Raw genomic sequence first — 23,495 nt, forward strand, 5'->3', positions numbered from 1 at the left:
CTCAAGATACTGTCTGTGAAATTATAAAGAACATATAAAGATGAAATACTGTTTGAGAGGAAACTGTTAAGTTAAAAATGTTGTGAAGGCAATTAACAGTGTATTTATAGTAAAAATCAAATTTGTAAAGGAAATAATCCTTGAAAATTGTTTTTCAAATCATAATCAGCATGTCTTTTTATAGTTTCCAATTATCAGAAAAAGGAAAGTTCCTACAAATGTGGGACACATGTAGAATAAACAGGATTCCTACAAAGGGAAGTAATATCAGGGTGGCAGTGAACTCTTTGGTAACAAATGCCAGAATAAATAATGTCTATGGAAGTTTTCTAAGGGAAAAAAGACTTGATAATATAGCTGACAAGCTCAGAGATAGCCCTCTGGGTTCTATCCCCAATAGAACACACACACACACACACACACACACACACACACACACCCTAGATAGTTATGTGGTTTTAAATGGTTTTAAGTGTCATTGGAGCACCCAAGTAACAGTGTCCAAACCCTGGTTAGATTTACATCCTATGTTTGTTATTTTCCTTTTTTTTTTAAACTCACAACACTTATCTTTTTATAAATCAAGAGATACATATTTTATTTTATATTTTTTTATCTTTTTGGTGGTACTGGGGGTAGAACCCAGAGGCTTTCTACCTCTGTGCTATACTCCCAGACCTATTTTTTATATTTTATTTGGAAACAGGGTCTCACTAAGTTGCTGAGAGCCTCACTAAGTAGCTGAGGCTGGTTTCAAACCTGTACAATCCTCCTGTCTCAGCCTCTCAAGCCCAGGGATTACAAGCGTGTGCCACCACACCCAGCTAAGAGATATATATTTTAAAACTTAGCAATTAATTTGAAAAAAATTAAGGAGCCTTAGGGGTAGGGACCAAAATGCTGACCAAAGTAGGAATTTAAAAGTCTTACTGTTTCAGCTATGCAATATTTTAATGAACTGCCCTAACCTTGGAGAAAAGTCTTCCCATTCTTTGGAGTCAGTGTGTAAAGTCAAAAAGACTTTTTTATTCTTGTTCAAACTAGAATTTTGCCTTTAAAATTTTGGAACTCTATAGCATTTTTTTTTTTTTTTAATCTCTGTGTCCTTTGGTGAATGAAAGAATGCAAGGGTTACTGTCTCCCAAATAGGAAGAGTCCCAAAGCTGTCTTATTGGAATAGCACTAAAAGAAAAGACTAGTGCAAAGCTGGGCGTGGTGGTGCATGCCCGTTACCTAGTACTTTGGAGGCTGAGATAGGAGGATCCCAGTCCAGCCTCAGCAATGTAATGAGACCTAGTTTCAAAACAAACAAACAAAAAAAGTGTTGAGGTATAACTCCAAGAGAGAATTAGCCCCAGTTATTTATTTATTTATTTATTTATTTATTTATTTATTTTGAACGCAGAGGCTATCTACCTCTGAGCTAGGGTTTAATTGCCAGTAACAACCCTCTCCCCCTAGCCCACACACCAAAAAACGGAACAACAAAATATATTAAAAAACCAGCCTTAAGAGTTTCAAAAAGAGTTTAAGCTCACCTGTTTCTCTGGGGCAAGTGTTGATCTTTCCTAGATTTATAGACTTTCCACTAAACCTTCTCAAAACCTAGACCATGGCCTCTTTTAGGGTGCTTGGAAAAAGTTTCCCAACAATTTAATATGGCAAAGTCATAATCTTGATATTCAAAACAACCTTAGTGTTGGTAAAAAAGAATACAATCATATAAGTTTATGGTAAGGCATTTGGAAAAGAGTAATTTCAAAATCATGTTATATTTTCTGCTCAAATAGAAGTTTTCATCTCTCTGCTCAAAATTCATTTTGATGCATATGACTTTTCTCTGCTAAGGCTTTCCACCATTACCAAAGAACTAAAGCCCTTATATTCTATCTCCTACTGCATTCTTAGATCTGGTGGGCAGAGACTGACATTCATTTCTTTCTCTCCAATACTTAGTAGTCTTAATCCCTTAGTATGGTATACCAATGTTTTCCAAAACAAATGATAGATAAATTAATAAATTCAGTTATTTGTGGTGCCTAGCCATGTTTTACTCTATGCCCAATAATCCTTTTAAAGATGCATCATCCTCGATGAACTTTAATAAACATAAAACAGGTGAGCAAGGTGTAGTGACACAAGGCTAGCATGTAGCAATTTAACAAGACCCTGTTTTAAGATAAATATGTCGCTTAGTGGTAGGTCACTCCTAGGCTCAATGGCCAGTAAGTACCTCCCACCAAACACACACACACACACACACACACACACACACACACACACACGTCTATTGCCTAAAAGGTTTAACTGCATGGTCCATTGCATAAAGGAATAGACCTAAGACAGATCAATAAATGTAGTTGTGGGATGAAAACATCAAATATTTGCTTATAGCATCTATTTTCACAATGTGTAGAAAAAAAAACAAAATTAATGTATGCTTAGTTGTGAGAAAATCATAAGGGCAAAGGTAGAATTTTCTATGTGTGAATAATTGATTAGTGTCAAAAATATTAAGTGAAATTGTATTTTTAATATAATCGTTGTAGAAACTCTCTGAATGACAGCAGCGTGACTGAATATGCTTTATTTTTGAAAAATGTTATGATATTTTCTCTAGTCTAATTTTAGGATCAGTTTATTTTGATACTTGGTTAATTGCCATAAATAGATGAAGAGGATACCTTGGTAGATCCAAGTAGAAAAAATGTCCTATTCTAGATTATAATGCCCAGTTTAAAAATCCTTTCACTAATTATGTAAAATATTTTATTGAACACTGAATATTAAATTTTTGATATTATTTTAGGCAGTCAGTGATTTTGAATACTGACAAGCTTTCTCGAGAATGCTCTCTTTCTCTGATTCTAGGGATCAAACTCAGGGCCTTATGAATGTTAGAGAAGCCTTCTACCACTACACATCTAGCTTAATACTAATGATTATTAACAAATGAATTATAAACTAATTAAAATATTTCAGATATTTTTCAACAGAAAATTCTGGTTTAAGTTTTTATAAGTGGCATATTGTCTTTTTGCAATAGTAATCAATGCAATGATGCAAACACTTCCAAATTATTCATTTCAAATTATTTTCTCCATAAAAACTTTGGAAAAACAGCAACTTTTCCATTGTTATAACTCTTTCTTTTATTTTATATGGACTTAGAATTTTTTAATTTTTTTGTTGTTTTATTTTATTTTATTTGCAGGTCTGGGGATAGAACCCAGGGGCATGTGACCTCCTAGATAGGCCCCCTGCTCTATTTTTTTATTTTTTATTTTGAAACACGGCCTCACTAAGTAGCTGAGGTTGTCCATGAACCACTATCCTCCAGTCTCAGCCTCCAGAATGCTGGGATTACAAGTGTGTGTTACTACGCCCCTTAATTTAAATGATTTTAAAAACATGAGCTAAAATACTTCTCAGGAACCCATCATAGGAAAAAAAATTAACCATAAAATTAACCATAAATGTCTTTTTGTAAAAAAAAATTTAATAGCCTTAATTTTTTGTGTGTGTGCTACTGGGGATGGAACCAAGGGCATTCTACCTCCAAGCTATACGCCCAGCCATGAGTTGCAAAGGGCCTTATTAAGTAGCTGAGGCTGTCTGCCAATCAGGATCCTCCTGTCTCAACATCCCAAATGCTGGGATTACAAGCGTGCACCACCATGCCAGGATCAACATCCTTAAATTTTTGAACTGTACTTTTTGAAGTGCGATACTATAACATTACCAATGAAAATAAAATCATGATTGTTATCACTTCATTCCAAAGTGTTTATAAGGAGTTTTACTGTATTTTATAGGCTATGTTTTATAAAATTAACTTTTTTATTCTCATTTTATTTTATTTATTTATTTTCTAATTTTTTATTGGTGCACTGTATTCATACATCATAGTGGGATACAAAAAACTTTTGTAGACATACATGCACACATCGCCCAGTCAGCCCCCACCCCATTCCCTCCCCATCCCTCCTTCCCATGCTTGGCTTAGTGGTTGACATCTAGTATTATAGCAATTTATCAAAAATTAACAATGATAATCTCACATAACAGTTTCATTTGTCTGATACCAAGGTTTTGATAACTTAAAGATAACATTTCAATATTTCTTTTTGCTTTCTTTCTTACCAAAGAATTCTTTTTTTTTTTTTTTTAGGTGAAACTATCATATATTTATATATTTATTTTTCAGAAAAAAATCTATCCTAATATGGAATATGGACTCTAGATACCCAAAACGATCTCGAAAAAGAACAAAGCTAGAAGATATATATTTTCTGATTTCAAACCATATAAAGCTACAATAATTGAAACAGTGTAGTACTGTTATAAAGGCAGATATATAAACCATTGGAGTTAAATAAAAGCCTAGAGATACATTCTTCCATATATTGTCAAGTTATTTTTGACAAGATTTCCACGAACATTTGGTGGAGGAAATAATAATCTTTTAACTAAATATTGTTGAAAAATAATAATTACATGAAAAAGAATAAAATTGGACCCTTACCTAATCCCATATACAAATATTAACTCAAAATAGATAAAAGACTTAAATATAAATCTTAAGACTATAAACTTTAAAAGAAAATCTGGGTCATAAAACTTCACAATATTGAGATTGGCAGTGATTTCTTGGATATGATTTCAATGGCACAGGCAGCAGAAGGGTATACAAACTCCCTAAAAAATAAAATATTGTATATCCAAAGACAATGTAAACAGAGTTAAAAGTTACTGATAGAGTGGGATAAAATATTTCCAAATGCTATATCTGAAGGTATATTAATAGTCCAACTTCTAAATCCTAAAAATTAACAATAAAAGCAAACAATACAATTTAGAGATAGGTAAAAGACTAACATATATAATGAATCTCCACAGATAACCAATCTTAGTTGTCTGTTGGATGGAAAATCTTGTTTCTCTGGTTCTGGTGTGTGTTACCTATTTCTTTTTTGTAGTTAATCTCTTTGAGTATTTTCTCTAGTGCTGGTTTTGAAGACAAAAATTCCTTCAGTTTCTGTTTGTCATGGAAGCTTCTTATTTCTCCATCTAATTTGATAGAAAGTTTTGCTGGGTAGGAAATTTTTGGCTGGAAGTTGTTTTCTTTCAGAGTTTGGAATATGTTACTCCAAGCCTTTCTGGATCTCATGACTTGGTTTGGGAAGTCTGGAGTGATTCTAATTGGCTTGCCTCTGAATGTCACTTGGCCCTTTGTTTTTGTTGCCTTTAAGATTCTCTGCTTGGCTTCCACATTGGTCATTTTGACAATTATGTGGCGTGGGGATCCTCTTCTCCGATCCTGTCTAAAGGGAGTTCTATAAGTTTCCTGGATCTGTGTATCAACCTCTTGCTCTATGTTTAGAAAATTTTCTGTTATTACTTCCTTGAAGAGATTGTTGATCCCTTTGGTTTCACCTTCTTTTCCCTCCTCTATTCCAATTATTCTTAGGTTAGCTCTCTTAAAATGGGCCCATATTTCTTCAATGTCAGATTCCTTCTGTTGGATTTTTTTATCTAAATTAGAAACTATGCGTTCATTTTTGGATTGCTCATCTTCTAAGAGCGAGATTCTATTCTCCATGTGGTCTAATTGGTTGTTTGTACTTTGAATTGAGGCCTTTACTTCATTAATTGCATCCTTTATCTCTTTTTGGCTCTCTCTGAATTCTTTTCGGAACACCTCTATTATTTCTACAGTTATTTTCCTGATTTGATCTAGAAATCTCTGAATTTCTGTTTTATTGGGTTCTGATGTTGTGGGGTTGTGGGCATTCATTGCTCCATTGTTATTCCTCTTTCCCATGATTTCGGAAGTTTGTGCCTTCTCTGGGTTCTTCCCTTGGGTCACTACGACTTCACTTAAGGTGCTCTGGATCTCGAGTCTGTGGTATCTCAGTCTCCACTACTCCTTTACTGGGTTGTATCGCAGAGTCTCAATTGAGGCTGCTTTAGACTATGGGGGGTGCCAGGTTGGGCGTTCTCCTATGGTGTGGTATCTCTGCCACCGCCACTCCCCCACTGGGTCAAGTCCCTGGGAGTCAGTACTGGGATTTCTCCTCTGTGGCCCACAATTTGACTCACTGTTGTTGAGTACGCAGATGGAGCTGTAGTGGACTCGGTGGATTCACTGCTGCTGCCGCCGGTGGCAATATGGCGCTGTTGCCATGCCCTCGGCCGTGAGGCTGGCGTATTTCTCCTCTGGTTTTGAGCTCCGCTCTGATTCCCTCAGCTCGCTGTCCGCCACTCCTCTCTGGAGCCTGGTGGGCTGTTGAGTGCGTTGGTCTGTAGCCGTAGCCGTTTGGTGAATTCGCCGCTGCCGCCAGCAGTAAGGTGCTGCTATAGCGTCCTCAGGCGTGAGGCCGGTGTATCTCCTCTATGGCTCTGAGCTCCGTTCTGAGACCCCCCTCCTCTCTGGGGCTGGTGATTTTTTTATTTCTCTGGTGATGGTGTTTTCTGGCTATGAAAGGTGCTGATTTTGTGGTAATAGAGATTGGCTGTTAGTGGGGCTCTTAAGCCCCGCTTTTCTCGGTCGCCATCTTCCCGGAAGTCCTAAAATTAACTTTAATGAAGACCTTTTACATCTCTTTCTCAACTTCCTTATGAATCAAATTGGTAAGTGCTATTATGTGACTTTATTCTGGAGTCTACATTTTATTAAAAAAAAAAAAAGAAAAGACAGATGCTCCATAGTGCTTCCACTAACACAAATTTCCATACAACCCTATCTTGAATAATAAAAAAGCAACTTACTATTAAGAATGTATTTAGCACACTTTTCCTTTCCTGGCTTGGTTTGAAAAAGCTTTTAATTACCTAAGTAAGATATCAACACATTAAGATATAATGCATGGCTCTCCATATGATATGTAGCAGAAGAGTAGCCTGATACAGATTTTTAATACTGCAGAAGAGTAAGTTTAATATGGATCAGTGTACTGAAGTGGAAACTTCTTAGGAAAAATCAGATTTAGATATGATTATGTAAGTTTTAGGAGAAAGAGTGGCATAAAATAAAAAGGCATTGGCAAGAAAATACAAGGTGAAATTGAGAAATGTGGCAGAGATCAGGCTACAGAAAAGGATTCTTGATGTGTAATGGGTGAATATGTGGACATCGGCTTTTTTTTTGGACCTGGGGATTGGACTTCAGGGGCATTCTACCTCTGATCTATACCCTTGGCCCCAGTTTTTTTTCTTTTTTTTTCTTTTTAAGTAATATGTCACTAAGTTGTTGTGGCTAGCCTCGATCCTATGATCCTCCTGTCCCTGTCTCCTAAGTACTGGAATGACAGGTGTGTGTTACCATGCTGGGCTTACATGGACATCTTTAAACAAGAGATTTAGAGTTTCATTCTGTCATAAGCAGCAGAAGGGTTCAAGCCAACATGTAGAAGGTTCCAAACACTGATGTGTAATGCTTTATAGGCTGTTAACTTTTTAAAAAATGGCAGCCAGTTCAGGGAAAAGAAGTCTTTCTTCTGGAGTAAAACATTAAGTCCCCACCAGAAAAGGTTGTGAAAGAATGAGTTAAAGAGTTGTGTTTTCTCTCAGTCATTGGGAAACACACAAGGTTAAGTATAAGTAATCAAGGAGATTATATTTAGCACCTTACAGTAAATAACAATAGCAGACTTGACAATGAAAGATTAAGTTAATATACATGTCCAATTCATTATTTAAGTAAACATTCCAAAAAAAAACCCAATCTTCCCATAATCTAAGAGAAGTTGTGAATTCTATAGTGATGTAAGTGCTTTCTTATTTACTTCAGATATAGTAAAATTGAGTATTATGGAAAAAGGAAATATTATTTAAGGAAAGAAGAATCAAAAAAGATTTCTAAAACATATTTGTTCTTTTATCCTATCTTTTATAATAGACCACAGTGAAATCTTAATTTCATTTTTATTTACTATCAAGAGCTACTTCCCATAGTAGTAGTCTCCAAAATATAGTATATTGACCCAAGAAGTACATAAACAATATTCATGTTTTTTATACTTTTGGTGCATTGTAATTATGCAGCATAAGTGAGGTTCAAAGTGATATAGACATACTTACACACAGCGCTTGGTATATTTCTTTCCCAATCTCACTTCACTCCCCCTCCTCCCTTATGTACATGTTAGTGAGGTTGGTAGTGATACCTTCATATATGGAAATAACATTATTTGAACTGTTTCCATCCTCAAGCCTCCCTTTTCCCTTCCCCAGCTCCCTCCCCTAATTCTATTCCCCTATTCTACTGGTCTCTTTCTTATTTATCTGAAGCCCCTTAATGTTCCTACTTCCTCTTTAGCTCCCACATATGAGAGAAAACATACAATTCTTGACTGAAACTGGGTGATCTTGCTTGGCATAATATTCTCTAGTTCCACCCATTTTCCTGCAAGTGACATAATTTTTTTCTTTATGGCTGAGTAAAATTCCATTGTGTTCATATACCACATTTTCTTCATCCATTCATCTATTGACAGACAGCTAGGTTGGTTCCATAATTTGGCTATTGTAAGTTGTTCTGCTATAAACATGTCAATGCATGTATCAGTGTAGTATTCTAATTCTTTTGGTAAAATACAGAGGAGTGTATTGCTGGGTCACATGGTAGTTCCATTCTTATCACTTTAAAGAGCCTCCACACTGATCTCCATAATGGTTGTACTAATTTACAGTCCCACCAACAGTGTATAAGAGTTCCTGTTTCTCTTCATCCTCCCTAGTATTTGTTATTGTGTGTATTATTGATTGCCATTCTAACTGGAGTTAGATGGAATGTCAGTAATTTTGATTTGTACTTCCTGGACTACTAATGATGTAGAACATTTATGTTTTTGTTAGCTATCTGTATTTCTCTTGAGAAGTGACTTTCAGTTACTGATGTTTTGAGTAGTTTATTTTTTAAGTGTTGTTTGAGCTCTTTGCATATTTTAAATATTAGTCCTCTATGAGAGGAGTATCTGGCAAATTTTTTTCTCCCATTCGATAGGCTTGCTCCTCAGGTTTCCTAGCTATGCAGAAGCTTTTTAATTTGATGTCACCCCATTTACTGATTCTCAATTTTATTTCCTGAGTTTTGAGAGTCCTATTAAGGAAATCTTTACCTAGTACCAAATATATTGGAAAGTTAGTCCTGTGTTTTCTTTTACTAATTTCAATATTTCTGGTCTCATTTCTAGGCCTTCAATCCACCTTGTGTTAACTCTTGTTTGTATAGGGTGAGAGATAGGGATCTAACTGCATTCTTCTATATATGGATATCCAGTTTTCACAGCACCATGTGTTGAAAAGGCTGACTTTTCTCCAGTGTATGTTTTTGGCTCCTTTGTCAAAAATCAATTGGCTATAACTGTTAGGACTTGTCTCAGTATCTTTTATTCTGTTCCATTGATCTGTGTGTCTCTTTTTGTATCAGTACCATGTTTTGTTACTATAGTGCCATAATATAATTTGAAATTTAATTTTTATCTTAGACTGAACAGATTTTATTAGAAAGACTTTCTGGGGAACAAATATAGATTTTATAATATTTGTGAGTGTACTGAACAAAAGTATTTTACCAATGGAGTGCCTATAGTTCCAAATAGTAAGGTAGTAGGACTGCTTGGGGCCGGCCTGGGCAACATACTCGCTGCCTCTTATCCCAGTAATTGGGAGGCTGAGATATGAGGAGGATAACAGGTTCAAAGCCAGCCTAAGCAACTTAATGAGACTCTCTATAACCTAGTGAGACCCTGTTTCCAAATAAATAAAATCAGGCTGAGGGTGTAGCTTGGAGGTGAATGCCTCTGGTCAATCCCCTTGCTGGGGGGTGTGAGGAAGTGGGGGGGGGGCACTATCTCAAAGTCTCCTGTAGGTGGGAGTTGTTAAATATACAAATTGTCAAATTGTCATGGTTTTCCCCTAGTCCCCTAGAAATTCTGATTTAGTGGTCTAAATTGGGGATCAGGAAAATTTTTTTTTAACAAAACCTTCAAATGTTTTTGCTTTTTTTTTTTTTTTTTGGCAGGTCTGGGGATGGGACCCAGGGGCATTCAACCTCTGAGCTATATCCCCTGCTCTATTTTTATTCTTTATTTTGGAACAGGGTGTCATTAAGTTACAGAGTGCCTCATTAAGTAGCTGAGGCTGTCCACGAACTGTGATCCTCCGGTCTCAGCCTCCCAAATGCTGGATTACACCCGGCTTCAAGAATTTTTTTATTGTCTGCTAAATTTAGTAAACTGGCAGTGTGCCTTGACTTAGGCCTAAGTCCAGTTCTGAGTTCCTTCATACTAATAATATGGTTGGTGTCTCATCTTCTCCTAGCTAGTAGAAAGATGTGCTATTCAATGGCTGAGCAGAAGAACTAAGCTCATTATTAACTCAGGGGAAAGAGCCCAGCTCACCTTATTTCTTTTCTTTTGTTGGGCCAAATGTCAACGTACAGTAGTGGAATTATAGGGGCAGTAGTATAGTGTAGAATAATTTGTGTTTTTACCTTTTGAGGTTTGAAATTGATGATTCTTTTTAACCACGTAGCCACTGCCACAGGTCATGACTATATTCCATATGTTTTTACAAAAAAATGGTTGATCAATTACTTTAATAAGTGTTGTAACATGCTGACATGTGGAAATACAGAAGTTTTTTTAAAATGCTAAGCCAATTGAGTGTCCTAAAATATTTGTTATATTTATTCAAATGTCGAAAATACTAAAAAATAAAAAACTTACATTTCTTGAGTGCTTACAATGTGCCAACCACTGTCCCAAGCACTTTTTAAACAATGTATATTATTATTTACCCTTCAACACAATCTAGGTTTTTTTTTTTGTTTGTTTGTTTGTTTTTTTGAGTACCGGAGTTGAAACCCATGGAGTTTTCTACTTCGGAGCTATACTCCTAGACTTTTTTTTTTTTTTTTTTTTTTATAATTTATTTGGAAACAGGGTCTTACTCAGTTGCTGAGCGCCTCACTCAGTAGCTGAGGCTGGCTTCGACACTATGAGATCCTCCTGTCTCGGCCTCCCAATCGCTGAGATTACAACTCTGCACCACCACACCTGGCTGACTCTGTTTTAAAATAAAATAAAACTGGGGTGTATGTAGCTCAGAGGTTGGATACTCATTTGGCCATCAGTCATTTTATAGGCAGTGGTGATCAAGTTGACTTTTCTTTCCTAGGAATGCCAGAATCACCTCCGCAGATATGGAAATGTGAATCTGGAACTGGTGACTCGAATCATTAGAGATGGTGGCCCATGGGAAGATCCAGTGTTGCAAGCTGTTCTTAAAGCCCAGCCAGCATCTCAGGAGATAGGTACTTCAGGAGATTCAAAATCAAATATCATTTGTTAGAAGCAAACATTTTGTTTCCTAATTAAAACAGTAGTAGTCATTTTTAACACTGAATAATGGAGTAATGTATTTTCAAGTGAATAATGTTTTGTTATTCTAACCTGGCCCAAAGTGCTTTCTGAAACTAGATTAGGTATATTTATTTCTAATGATGGGAATTGAGAGTGCTAACATATTTAGTGTATGTTACAAGGAGTTTGTTTTCATTACTCCTGTTATATTTTTAAAATCTGTTTAAATAGAAACACTTTTATGTAAAAAAAAAAAAAGCAAAAACCAAGAACTTTCTCTTCATAAAACAACATGGAATATCCCTTACATATTAAATTCCATAGGAGCTGAAACTTTGAATTTTTTTTTTTTTTTTTTTTTTTTTTTTTACTGTTATTGTATATTCTATTAGCCTAGTGCCTGGTGTCAAGTAGATGCCTAATGTAAGTATTTGCTGATTGAATGAATGACTACATAGTGAATACATGAGTAAATGTGTGATTAATTGAATGAATAAGTAAATTTTAAACCCCAACCCTAGAACCAATCAGTCCTTGTCTAGTGAGAAAGATACTCATACACTAGATTATGTTGAACAGGTTAAGATATTTCCATTTGTTCTAGGTTAAAGAGTGGGCTGTAAGCCAGCTGAAAGAAGAGGCTGTGGTTCTTAGGCTTAAGAGTAAACCAGCCATAGAGATAAGTGTGGAGCATAGTGAGAGATAATAAAGAGATAAGAGTAGCAGAAGCAGTACAAAATGGTGGGATAGGATCGGATGTGAGACAATAAGAAAGAACTAAGGTATATGTGACAGTGATATGCAGTATCCAAATACAGAGTAGGCCTGCTTGATATGTAGATCATGGAAAAGATGAGAAAAAAGCAAGGCGTGGTTTGCACGCTTGTAATCCCAGTACTTCCCAGTCACTTTGGAGGCTGAGACTGAAGGATCACAAACTCAAAGTCAGCCACAGCAACTTGTGTGACACCTATTTCAAAATAAAGAGTAAAATAGGGCTGGGGGTGTGCCTTGAAGGTAGAATACCTCTGGGTTCAATCCCCAGTACTGCAAAAAAAGAAGAAAAAAAAAAAAAAGGAAAGAAATGAAGAGACAACTGGAGCTGAGGATCAAGAGTCAGATTATTGAAAGAAAGTAGGAAGAATCAAATAAAGGAAAAGCAAGGGTTATACACTGGAAGAAACAAACTATATGTCTACTGGGAAACAAGGCCAGAGGGAACAAAAGTATAAAGACATGGCATTAAAAGAAGTGAGGAGAGCTGGGTGTGGTGGCGCACGCTTGAAATCCCAGTATTTGGGAGGCTGAAATTCGAGGATCGCGGTTCACAGACAGCCTCAGCTATTTAGTGAGGCCCTTCACAACTCAGTGACACCTGTTTCAAAATAAAGAATAAAAAAAGAATAGGGCTAAGTGTATAGTTCAGAAGTAGAATGCCCTTGGGTTCTATCTCTAGAACCTCAAAAAAAAAAAAAAAGTGAGGAAAGGGGAAAAGAAAATTTGGGCTTCTAAGGAAGTATTTTTAGGCTACTTAAGTAGGAGCTAGTATAACATGTTGTTGGTTGGTCAGAAGGCTAATGGTCCATTAGGCCTGAAATCACATTAAAATAATAAGTTTTCTTTTTATAACTACATTAGCAAACTTCACTTTGGGAAAAACTGCTCTAGATTTCTTTTCTTTAGTTAGTGCTCATTAAAGACCAGACAAATTTATCTTTGCATTAATTACAAATCAGTGTTTGTTTTTAATGTATCTTAAACAAATAGCAAGGCAAATAGTTAACCTAAAATAGAACATTACTCATAAGTATTTTAGTAGCTGCTGATAAACATATGTAAGTAATTAAAACATTTTGGATTCAAAATAATAAAATGTGAGTTCTAATTCTGGCTCTGCCACTTACAAATTCTTTGTCCAAGGGCATGACATTTTTTCTCTCTGAGAATGAGACTTGATTTTGTCATTTGTAATATAAATACCATACTACTTGTCATAGGTTGTTAGGTCTAAGTAAACGTACAGAGCTAAACATGTTTATCCATTTTAAATTATGTGAAGATAAGTATAAGTAATTATCCTTAATGATTCATGGCCATATGTTAATAAGCAGTCCTATTTAGGTACAATTTTAGATTAAATTTTCTTTAAAAAGTAACAAAATATACTTATCTCATGACTCAGCATTTTCATTAATTTAGGTTATATTTCTCTATAATCTGAGTTAATATGGTTTTTATGGGACAATTTAGGATTCAGCCTTTTAATCTTACAGTAATGAAAATATTGGGTTGTAAGAAGATAATACTTGTAATCTGAGACTAAAAGCCATCCTAGACTGTACTATCTGAAACATATATTAACATATTGAATAGAAGGAAAGGTCATCCCCCCTTTTTAATTTTAGTTTTATTTCTTATTCTACATATATATATATATATATATATATATATATGTAGAGAGAATTATATATCATATATATATTTAGCTTATTTAAAGAGAAAGACAAAAAGGAAATCAACAAATATTTCTTAAAAGCACTGTTTGCTATCATTCATATTTTAATTTTCTCAACCATATCATTATATTCTTTTCCTAAGTTCTACTAAGGAAATGTTATTTAAATAGCTGGTTAATCTAATTAGATACCATATTTTAGTAGTAAAGTTTAAAACAAAGAAGTTTGAATCTTTTCTTGAGAGTAACAAGAGTATTTTTTTTAATTATAGTGAACAAATATTTAAGTTCTGAAAATCCACTGTTCTTTGAACTACGTGCCAGATACTTAATTGCTTGTGAACGCATACCTGAAGCAATGGCTCTTATTAAATCTTGCATAAATCACCCAGAAATCAGTAAAGACTTGTACTTCCATCAAGCTCTCTTCACATGTCTGTTTATGTCACCTGTAGAAGATCAACTATTCCAGGAGGTATTGTTTGAGACTATTTTTACCCATTGATATTTTAATCCTAGAAGGTAGCTTGTTATTGTTATATTCTTTCTTCAATAATAACAAAAATTTAAGGATCACATTATCTAGATGTATTTTCTTTTGGCACCATTCTTTAAGTTCATGTTGAATTAGAATCTGATATTAACAAATAATGAAATGAATAAAATATATTTAATAAGCATTATTTGAATTTTTGGTGACAGGGAGGCTAAATAAAAACTGCATTATAATTTTGCTCTTAATAAAGTACTAAGAAGTTAAATGTTTATGTCTACTTTGTTCTTCCAAGATGAACAACTCAATCTTTTCCTAATAGTGGTCCCTACTTGCCTATGGGTCATGAGCATTAATGAAATTACAAATGTGCCCTTTTCTATACATATTTTTATTGAAAAATAAATGGTATACATAAAATGTGCCTTTTAAAGTGAAGGTGCTATAAGCACCCAGCGTTGTGGTGCACGCTTGTAATCCCCCCGCTTGGGAGGTGGAGACAGGAGGATCGCGCAGGTTTGAAGCCAGCCTCGCTGGCTTAGGAGACCCCGTTTCCAAATAAAATATTAAAAAAATAGGTGTCTGGGAGTGTAGCCCGGAGGTATAAGGGTTTCCTGGAACCCCAGTACCACAAAAAAAAAAAAAGTGAATGTGCTATAAAGTGAAACTATGAACCATAAAACTATTTCTGTACGATTATTCATTGTCTTTGTGGAAGAAAACTAGAAATCTTAAGTTCTTTTTTCTGAATGTTTATGTTACCCACTTAGTGCGACTAATTTTTAGATATTTGTAATGATATGAACTGAGTTTTTTCCCCCTTATAGCATTTATTGAAAACTGACTGTAAAAGTGGAATTGATATCATCTGTAACACTGAAAAAGAAGGCAAGACTTTGTTAGCCTTGCAACTCTGTGAATCCTTTCTTATCCCACAGCTTCAGAATGGGGATATGTACTGTATCTGGTAAGTGTTCCTAATACAAAAATTGAAATGATAAGTAACAGAAGTAGCATTGATTAGCAGAGTTGAGACTTCATACTTGTTTTAATATTATAGGAAAATGTTAAGCCACTTAAAAATTAATTGTGCAAAGAAGCATAGTACATTGTTAAGAACTAAAGTTTTTAAAAAGAAAACAATCATGTATTATTCACTGAATGTTTAAATGTTTAAAGTAAGTGTCATAATGAAAATGTTAAAAGTTAGACTCTGAAGCCGGGTGTGGTGGTGCACACTTGTAATCCCAGTATTTGGGAGGCTAAAACAGGAGTATCTGGGTTTGTGGCCAGCCTCAGCTACTTAGTGAGACCCTCCAAAACTTAGTGAGACCCTGATTCAAAATAATAATAAATAGGGATAGGGGTATAGTAGCTAAGAGGTAGAATGCCCCTGGGTTCAAGTCCCAGTACTACAAAAAAAAAAAGTTAAACTCTTAGCACTTTGCTACTTCATTGATTCTTAAAGGAAAACTAAGTTTCATTTGCTGAACATAATCATTTGAAATGATTATGGCTATAAAATACTTAAAAACAATAGGTTGAAGGCATATAGCTCTAAATCATACCTGAACATTCTTGTTTTACAAATTAAAATCTTTAGACTCAGAATGAAATAGCTAACTAATAGTAGAATTGGGTCTAAAATCAAGTATACTTTTTGTCTAGGAGTATTTTTTAGTTAAATTACACTTTTTAAATTTAGAAATGTGCCATGTTAACTGGAATTGCAAATAGTGGAAGTATGGATAGGGAGGGAGAGGTGAGACAAATACTTTTAAATAGTTTTCAAAATATCCTTTTTTGATATGCAGTTATTCTGAAATGGAATGGTCATGACTATTAATAATAGATCCTTTCCTTTGAAGATAAGAATATTCTCTGATCATAGATCTTATCATACTATTTAAACAGGGTATATTTAGTCTCTCAATTTAAAAGTAATTAAAAGCAAATGTAAACAAACAAATATTCAGAAAATATACTTTATTCTCTTCTTCAGTTGGTTGGCCAGTTTTTTTATTCTTTAAGGAAGGACCTTAAAATGGAATAAAATCTATCTTCTGACTTCTGGCCACAGGCAGCCTCTGTAAATAGAAGCTGGGAATGTGGCTCCAGGTGTCCAATCAGAAAGGAGTCTTTAGCCTTCCTGTGACCCTTCCTTCTGAATATCCTGAGTGCTGATAGTTTGCCCTCCCATTTCTTCTCTCTCCTCTGTATTTCTGAATGCTAGGGTCATTTTCTTCTACAAGTTGGTTGTTACTACAATTTGAAGAGTAGGATTGTTTTTACCCTACAAGGTCTGTTGTCTATTTTATTCTGTCTTGCCCTTCATTTTTCCTCTCTTGGACAGGACCAGATCCAAAAACCAGTTTTACTGTTACCACAAGCCAATGGAGTGAACCACTAACTCCATTTCTCTCTAACTTATCAATAATAATGATAATAACAGTAATAATAGTAGCTCCTAACACTTGATATTTTATGTATTCATTATCTTGTTTAATCCAACAACATTATGGAGTAGATAATATTGCAGTAAAGTTCAGTTTAGAAATAGTAACGTCAGGATTTAATCCTAGGCAGCTTGACTCATAGGCTCTGCTATTAAACATTACTTATTATAAATGAGTAAAATTAGGAAAACAATTGTGTTGTAAAGGTGACTTGATCAGTATAGCCTCTCCTTAAGAACTAGATAACTTAATGTTTGTATTAATAGTTAATAGGTTCCTTCCTGGGAAGTCTTTTTGTATACTGAATCTTTGCTATGTTTCCTAAAGGACTCTATGACTAAAAGAAAATGTAAGCTTTGCTAAAGCTGCCCCTGTAGACTTCTAAACACAAGTGGTTTTCAAGGTGGTTTTTCATATTTGTTTGTTTTATGTGCTTTATGTTTTCCTTTAAAATCCAACATACAAGTAAAACCTAAGATCTCATTTTGTAAGTTCATTTCAAAATAGAGTTTTATAACCATATCTTAAGATTTCTGACTTGCCTCCGGCAAAGCTAAAATCCATATGGAAGCCCTATTCTGGCAAGCTTATTAGGATCTTGGGATATATATTTTGTTTACAAAAGGAAAATATGATCTTTGTCTTAAAACAACAACAAACTCTTCTCATTTTGTGTCCTAAAAAGTTATACAAGGAGTTAAATATTTGTTGGAACAAATTGGAAAATAATTATATATCTCCTATTTGTTGAACTTTCATTAGTATAATACTGAATATCCAACTCTCCCATTATTTTTAACTATCATTTTATGTTTTAAAATCTGTTGGAGAGATTTTCCTGTCTTCTTAAAAAGAGTCAATTTATTTACCTTCTTCATCCATATTTATTTTTTCATAAAAGTAGTTTGTATCTAGAATGTCTGCTATCACCTCTTCTCTTTTTCCATGAGTAGTTTCTCTTAATATATTCCTCAAGAGACTAGCATTTATGAAATACAGTAGTGGTGAGGTTATCCAACTGGGGAACAGCTTACTGGTAGAGCACAGCTTTGGGTTTGATTCCCAGTAACACACACACACACACACTCAATTACCAGATTATTAATGGAAATATTTATTGAAAAACTTCATTCCTTGGTACTATTAAAATTACAAAGACAAGAAATGAATACAGGAATCTAGTGCCTTAATAAACACTATTCTATACCAGACATTTTAACTGTTTCATTTATCTCTCTTAATTTTTAATAACAGTGATGAATATAATAAGTCAGCACTGGCTGTTTTGTCTTATTTTTAAAATTTCAGTCAATTTATCAACATCAGTAAAGATCTATTGCTCTAACCATGTCTCTTTCAATAACTTCTAAAACCAAAGGACTTAATAAAATAAAGCTATATCTAAAATCACTTGTTTTTAAACATTAAATTCATCTTTAAAAACAAAAATGTTAAGTAAGAATATCTCAATTTTATGTATAAGAAATTAGATTAAACCGATAAAAGTCACATAGCTAATACAAAATAGAGTTGAAATTTATACTACTCAGTTTGCAAGTAATAGTGTCTAGTGTAGGAAAAAGGTAGTATTTATTGAAAACACACTAGGATATGCCAAGAGCCATAAAAAGGGCAGGGGTACAGTTGTTCCTTAAAGATAACTGCTACAAGGGACATTGAGATTGCAAGTTTCTTTCAAAAACCTATTTTCTCTGTCCTTTGTCTTTTGTTTATTTTGCTGTAAGATCAGCAGAAATACCAATAGTCCCTAAACTTCTTAGTTTAGAGTTGTGAACCCTCTAGGGTCTTTGTCTTCGTGAGATCAGTTTCCTACTCATGAAGTAAGCAGGGAGGGGAAAGTCACATAAGAGACACGGCCACAGGGTTTCCACTTTTGTATGTTAGGACTATTCTCAGCAAAAGATAGTTCATTAACTGGGCTATTCCAGTCCAATGACTATATAGAGCTATATTGAAGTTTAGGTCCCTCTTATTCCCAATTCCAGGTCATTTCCACTGTCTTTCACTATATAATATATATCATTGAGATTTATAGTATATTAATAATTAGAGAAATGACTTGTAAAATATACACAAGGAAGCTTATGAAAGGTATGAGATCAGTTAGAGGGATAAGATCTATTCTGAAGTATGTTTGACTTTAGTTTGTGGTATTCAGAAAAGCTTTACTGAAGAAGATGCTTTTAAAGGTAAACAATTTCTTCTTAAGAAATTAAGAAGTACTTTCAAAGTAGAGTAATCAACATAAACAACAGTGAAAATAAATGAAACATTTTACGGATAGGAGATCAACCTAGAAAAATACCCAAGATTCAAATACTGATCCTTTTATTCCAGAATCCATTCTTCTGTTGTTATTTCTACTACAGAACATATCGAATAAATACTAAATGAAATGGTCAAGGAGGTTAGAAACAGAGCAGGTTAGCAGCCACTATTAGACATACAATTGCAAACTTAAAGGGCCAGAGGAGGCACTGAGAAAAAATGATCAATTCAACAAAAATACGGTTGAGATGTAAAGACACTGGAAAATAAACAGCTTAAAATTTACACAGTAGAGGGCTATTTAGTGCCACTGATTGAGCTAGAAAAAGATCATCAGTTTTACAGGAAAATGATTAGTTCTAAGTGGGTTAATGTGATGTAAAAAAATCTACATTGAAATATCCAAGCAGAAGAATTTGGAAATAGGTCAGAGCTAAAGATTTAGAAGGCAGGTATGAAAACTGGTGAATGTTCCAAAGAAATATGTGTGTGGATGAAACTTTAGACAGTATGAAATGGAGATGCAATTTTAATTTTACTTTGTATATGTTGCCAGCTATCATTTTTGTTTTGTTTTTTATAATTTTGCTCTTAGTAAACTATGCATACCTTTATATGGTAATCAAATAGTCCTTAGATTTATTTTTAATTTTTGGATGGGAAGTAAGACTTATTGGTGGGTATCGTTAAGGAGGGGGCAGCACAGTGGAAGTGCTCCCAAATGCAGGGCCTACCACGTGTTTAGAGAACATGATTGGGGATTTACTTTGACCGCATAGCCATTGAGGATGAACCACTTCTCAACCACCATGTCTTAAAATCATCTGCATTAAACTTGGAATAGCTTTCATTCTTTGAGATATGGATCTTCTGGCAATCAGGGAACTTGAACTTGGACCCTGCCTAGAGCTTCAGTCACATGATGCTCTTTGTTCTGCAACATGGTGCAGATGGACATGACAACTTGGCCAATGTGAACCGTGATCAATGTGCTTTCAAAAAGCACTCTCCACATTGTGTGAAGCCCTAGAATGAGAACAGCTCAAGATTGGAAACAGGATCATTTATGGAAAAGCCCTATTTCCAAAGGATCCTTGGGGTAACCCAAACAAGCAAAAAACTAAGTGTATTACTAAGGATACCCTTGCAATATCCACAGGTTGTATGTGCTGCGCTCTAAGCACATATGCAGTAAATCACTTTTTAAAAACATTTATTTTATTACTTTTAGATTATGCTGGTGCTTTTGCATAACTTTTATTACAAGTTTTATTTTTTATTTTTTATTGGTACATTATATTCATACATCATATTGGGGTAAAAAACTTGTGTGGACATACATGTACACATCACCTATTTAACCTCTACCCAATTCCCACCCCATTCCCTCCCCATCCCTCCTTCCCTTGCTTGGCTTAGTGGTTGACTTCGATATGTTTAAGTACATTGTGTTTTTTTGAGAATTTCCTTCTTCTCCCCTCCCATCCCTCATTTAGGTTGTCTTGTTTGCTCCTCTATAGGATTTCCTTTTACATCTAGAGTTCCTCCTATGACCCATTTCTCCTTAGCTTTCACATATTAGGAAAAGCATCTGATTTCTTATTTTTTTGTGACAGACTAATCTAACTTAGCATAATGGCTTCCAGTTCTATCCATTTCCCTGAAAATGATGTAATTGAGTTTTTTTAATGGCTGAGTAAAATTCCATTGTGTACATATCCCTCGGCTTTGTAATCCATTCATCTGTTGATGGACATCTTGGCTGGTTCCATAGTTTGGCTATGGTGAATTGTGCAGCTATGAACATAGATACATATGCATTAGTTTGGTAGTTTGGTTTCCTTCCTTTTGGGTAGCTACCCAGGAGTGATATTGCTGGATCGAATGGTAGATTTGTTCCCATTCTGAGGATTTTCCATACTGTTTTCCAAAGTGGTTGCACTAATTTGCAATCCCACCAACACTATTTTAGAGTTCGCACTTCTCTGCACCCTCGCCAGCATTTGTAGTTGTTCGTGTTTTGAATGGTTGCCATTCTAATTGGAGTTAGGTGAAATCTCAGGGTAGTTTTGGTTTGCATCTCTCTGATTGCCAATGTTGAGCATTTTTTCATGCATTTATTGGCCATTGTCAATGTTGAGCATTTTTTCATGCATTTATTGGCCATTTGAATTTCTTTTTTCATGAAGTGTCTATTTAGTTCACTTGCCCATTTGTTATTGGATGATTTTTTTTTTTTAGTGTTGAGTTTCTTGAGTTCTCTATATATTCTACATATTAGTCCTCTATCGGAGGTGTAAGTAGCAAAAATCTTCTCCCATTCTCTTGTCTCTCGGTTGAGGGTCGTGACAAGTTTCCTTTGCTGAACAGAAGCTCTTCAGTTTCATGAAATCCTACGTATCCATTTGCCTTTTAATTTGTTGTGCCTTTGGGGTCTTGTTGAGAAAGTGTTTATCTGTCCTATGTGTTGCAGTGTTGGACCTATGCCCTCTTCAAGGAGTCTCATGGTCTCTGGTTTAATTTCCAAGTCTTTGATCCATGAAAGTGGGATTAATTTCCAGTTTTCTGCATATGGTTAACCAGTTTTGCCAACACCATTTGTTGAACAGGCTCTTTTTTCCAGTGTATGTTTTTGGCCCCTTTGTCAAAAATCAATTGGCTAAAAGTGTGTGAGCTTGTTTCTGGGTCTTCTATTCTGCTCCATTGGTCTATGTATCTGTTTTTGTGCCGATATCATGCTGTTTTTATTACAGTGGCTTTGTAGTATAGTTTAAAGTCAGGTATTGTGATTCCTCCTGCATGGTTTTTGTTGCTGAGAACTACTTTGGCTATTCTGGGCCTTTTGTTATTCCAAATGAATTTAAGGACTGATTTTTCTATGTCTGTGAGGAATGATCTTGGTAGTTTAATGGGCATTGCGTTGAATCTGTAGATCACTTTTGGAAGGATGGCCATTTTAATGATATTTATTCTGCCAATCCACGAACATGGAAGATCTTTCCATCTTCTAAGATCTTCAATTTCTTTTTTCAATGTTTTATAATTTTCTTTGTAGAGATCTTTTACCTTCTTGGTTAAGTTTTTTCCTAAGTATTTTTTTTTTTGTGTGTGTGTGTGTGTGGGAGATCCTGAGTGGAAGTGTTTTCTGAATTTCTTTTTCAGTGGATTTATGGTTGGTGTACAGAAAAGCTTCTGATTTTTTATTAAGATTGATTTTGTATCCAGACACTTTGCTGAATTTGTTGATCAGTTCTATAAGCCTATTTGTACTCCGTTGATTTCCTTTTCTTGCCTTATTACTCTGTCTAGAGTTTCAAGTACTATACTGAAGAGAACTGGTGATAATGGACATCCTTGTCTTGTTCCTGTTTTTAAGGGGAATTCTTGAAGTTTTTCCCCATTTAGTATGATGGTGGCGGAGGGCTTATTGTAGATTGCCTTTATGATGTTGAGATATGTTCCTTCTATTCCAATTCTCTGCAGTGTTTTTATCATAAATGGATGTTGGATTTTATCAAATGCTTTTTCAGCATCTATTGAAATGATCATGTGATTTTTGTCTTTGATTCTGTTTATATGATGAATTACATGGATTGATACTTGTATGTTGAATCAGCCTTGCATCCCTGGGATGAACCCTACCTGGTCACGGTATATGATTTTCATTATGTGGTTTTGAATGTGTGTTGCTAGTATTTTGTTTAATAGTTTTGCATCCAAGTTCATCAGAGATATAGGCCTGTAGTTTTCCTTCCTTGAACTATCTTTATTCAGTTTTGGTATTAGTGTGATGTTGGTTTCATAGAATGTATGTGGGGGAGTCCCACTTTTTTCTATATCATGAAATAGTTTGAAGAATATTGGGGTTAGCTCTTCTATAAAGGTTTTATAGAATTCACTTGATGAAAAACCATCTAGTCCTGGGCTTTTCTTTTATGGTAAGCTCTTTATTGCTGTTTCAATCTCTTTGATTGTTATTGGTTGGTTTAAGTGTTCTATATCTTCTTGACTCAGTTTAGGAAGGTTGTATTTATCTAGAAAGTTGTCAATTTCCTCCAGATTTTCCATTTTGTTGGAGTATAGTTTTTCAAAGTAGTTTCTGATAATCCTCTGGATTTCTACACTGTTAGTGGTAAAGTCTCCTTTTTCATCTCTTATCTTCATAATTTGGGTTGATTCTTATTTTTAGTTAGATTTGCTAGCGGTTTATCGAGAAACCAGCTTTTGGGTTGTTGATTTTCTGTATTTTTTTAATTCTCTACTTCATTAATTTCTGCTCTAATTCTAATAATTTCCTGTCTTCTACTGGCTTTAGGGTTCGATTGTTCCTGCTTTTCAAGAGCTTTGCAGTGTGTTGCTAGGTTATTTATTTGAATACTTTGTTTTTCTTATGTGAGCACTCAGTGCTATATATTTTCCTCTTAATACTGCCT

General features: G+C 34.7%; 1 protein-coding gene across 1 annotated transcript in view; it reads left to right on the forward strand.

The window, feature by feature from the left end:
* Nucleotides 1-23,495, forward strand: part of ZNF654 (zinc finger protein 654) — a gene marked incomplete at both ends in the record, with an annotated part of 84,669 nt that overhangs the window by 49,089 nt on the left and 12,085 nt on the right. Inside the window, 3 exons of the mRNA XM_080696487.1 lie at nucleotides 11,185-11,320; nucleotides 14,097-14,299; nucleotides 15,145-15,284. Of these exons, the coding sequence (XP_080552613.1) occupies nucleotides 11,185-11,320; nucleotides 14,097-14,299; nucleotides 15,145-15,284 (479 nt within the window). The remainder of the gene's footprint in view (nucleotides 1-11,184; nucleotides 11,321-14,096; nucleotides 14,300-15,144; nucleotides 15,285-23,495) is intronic.

The sequence above is a fragment of the Muscardinus avellanarius genome (assembly GCF_963383645.1).
Source record: "Muscardinus avellanarius genome assembly, chromosome: 5".
Classification (NCBI taxonomy): Eukaryota; Metazoa; Chordata; class Mammalia; order Rodentia; family Gliridae; genus Muscardinus; species Muscardinus avellanarius.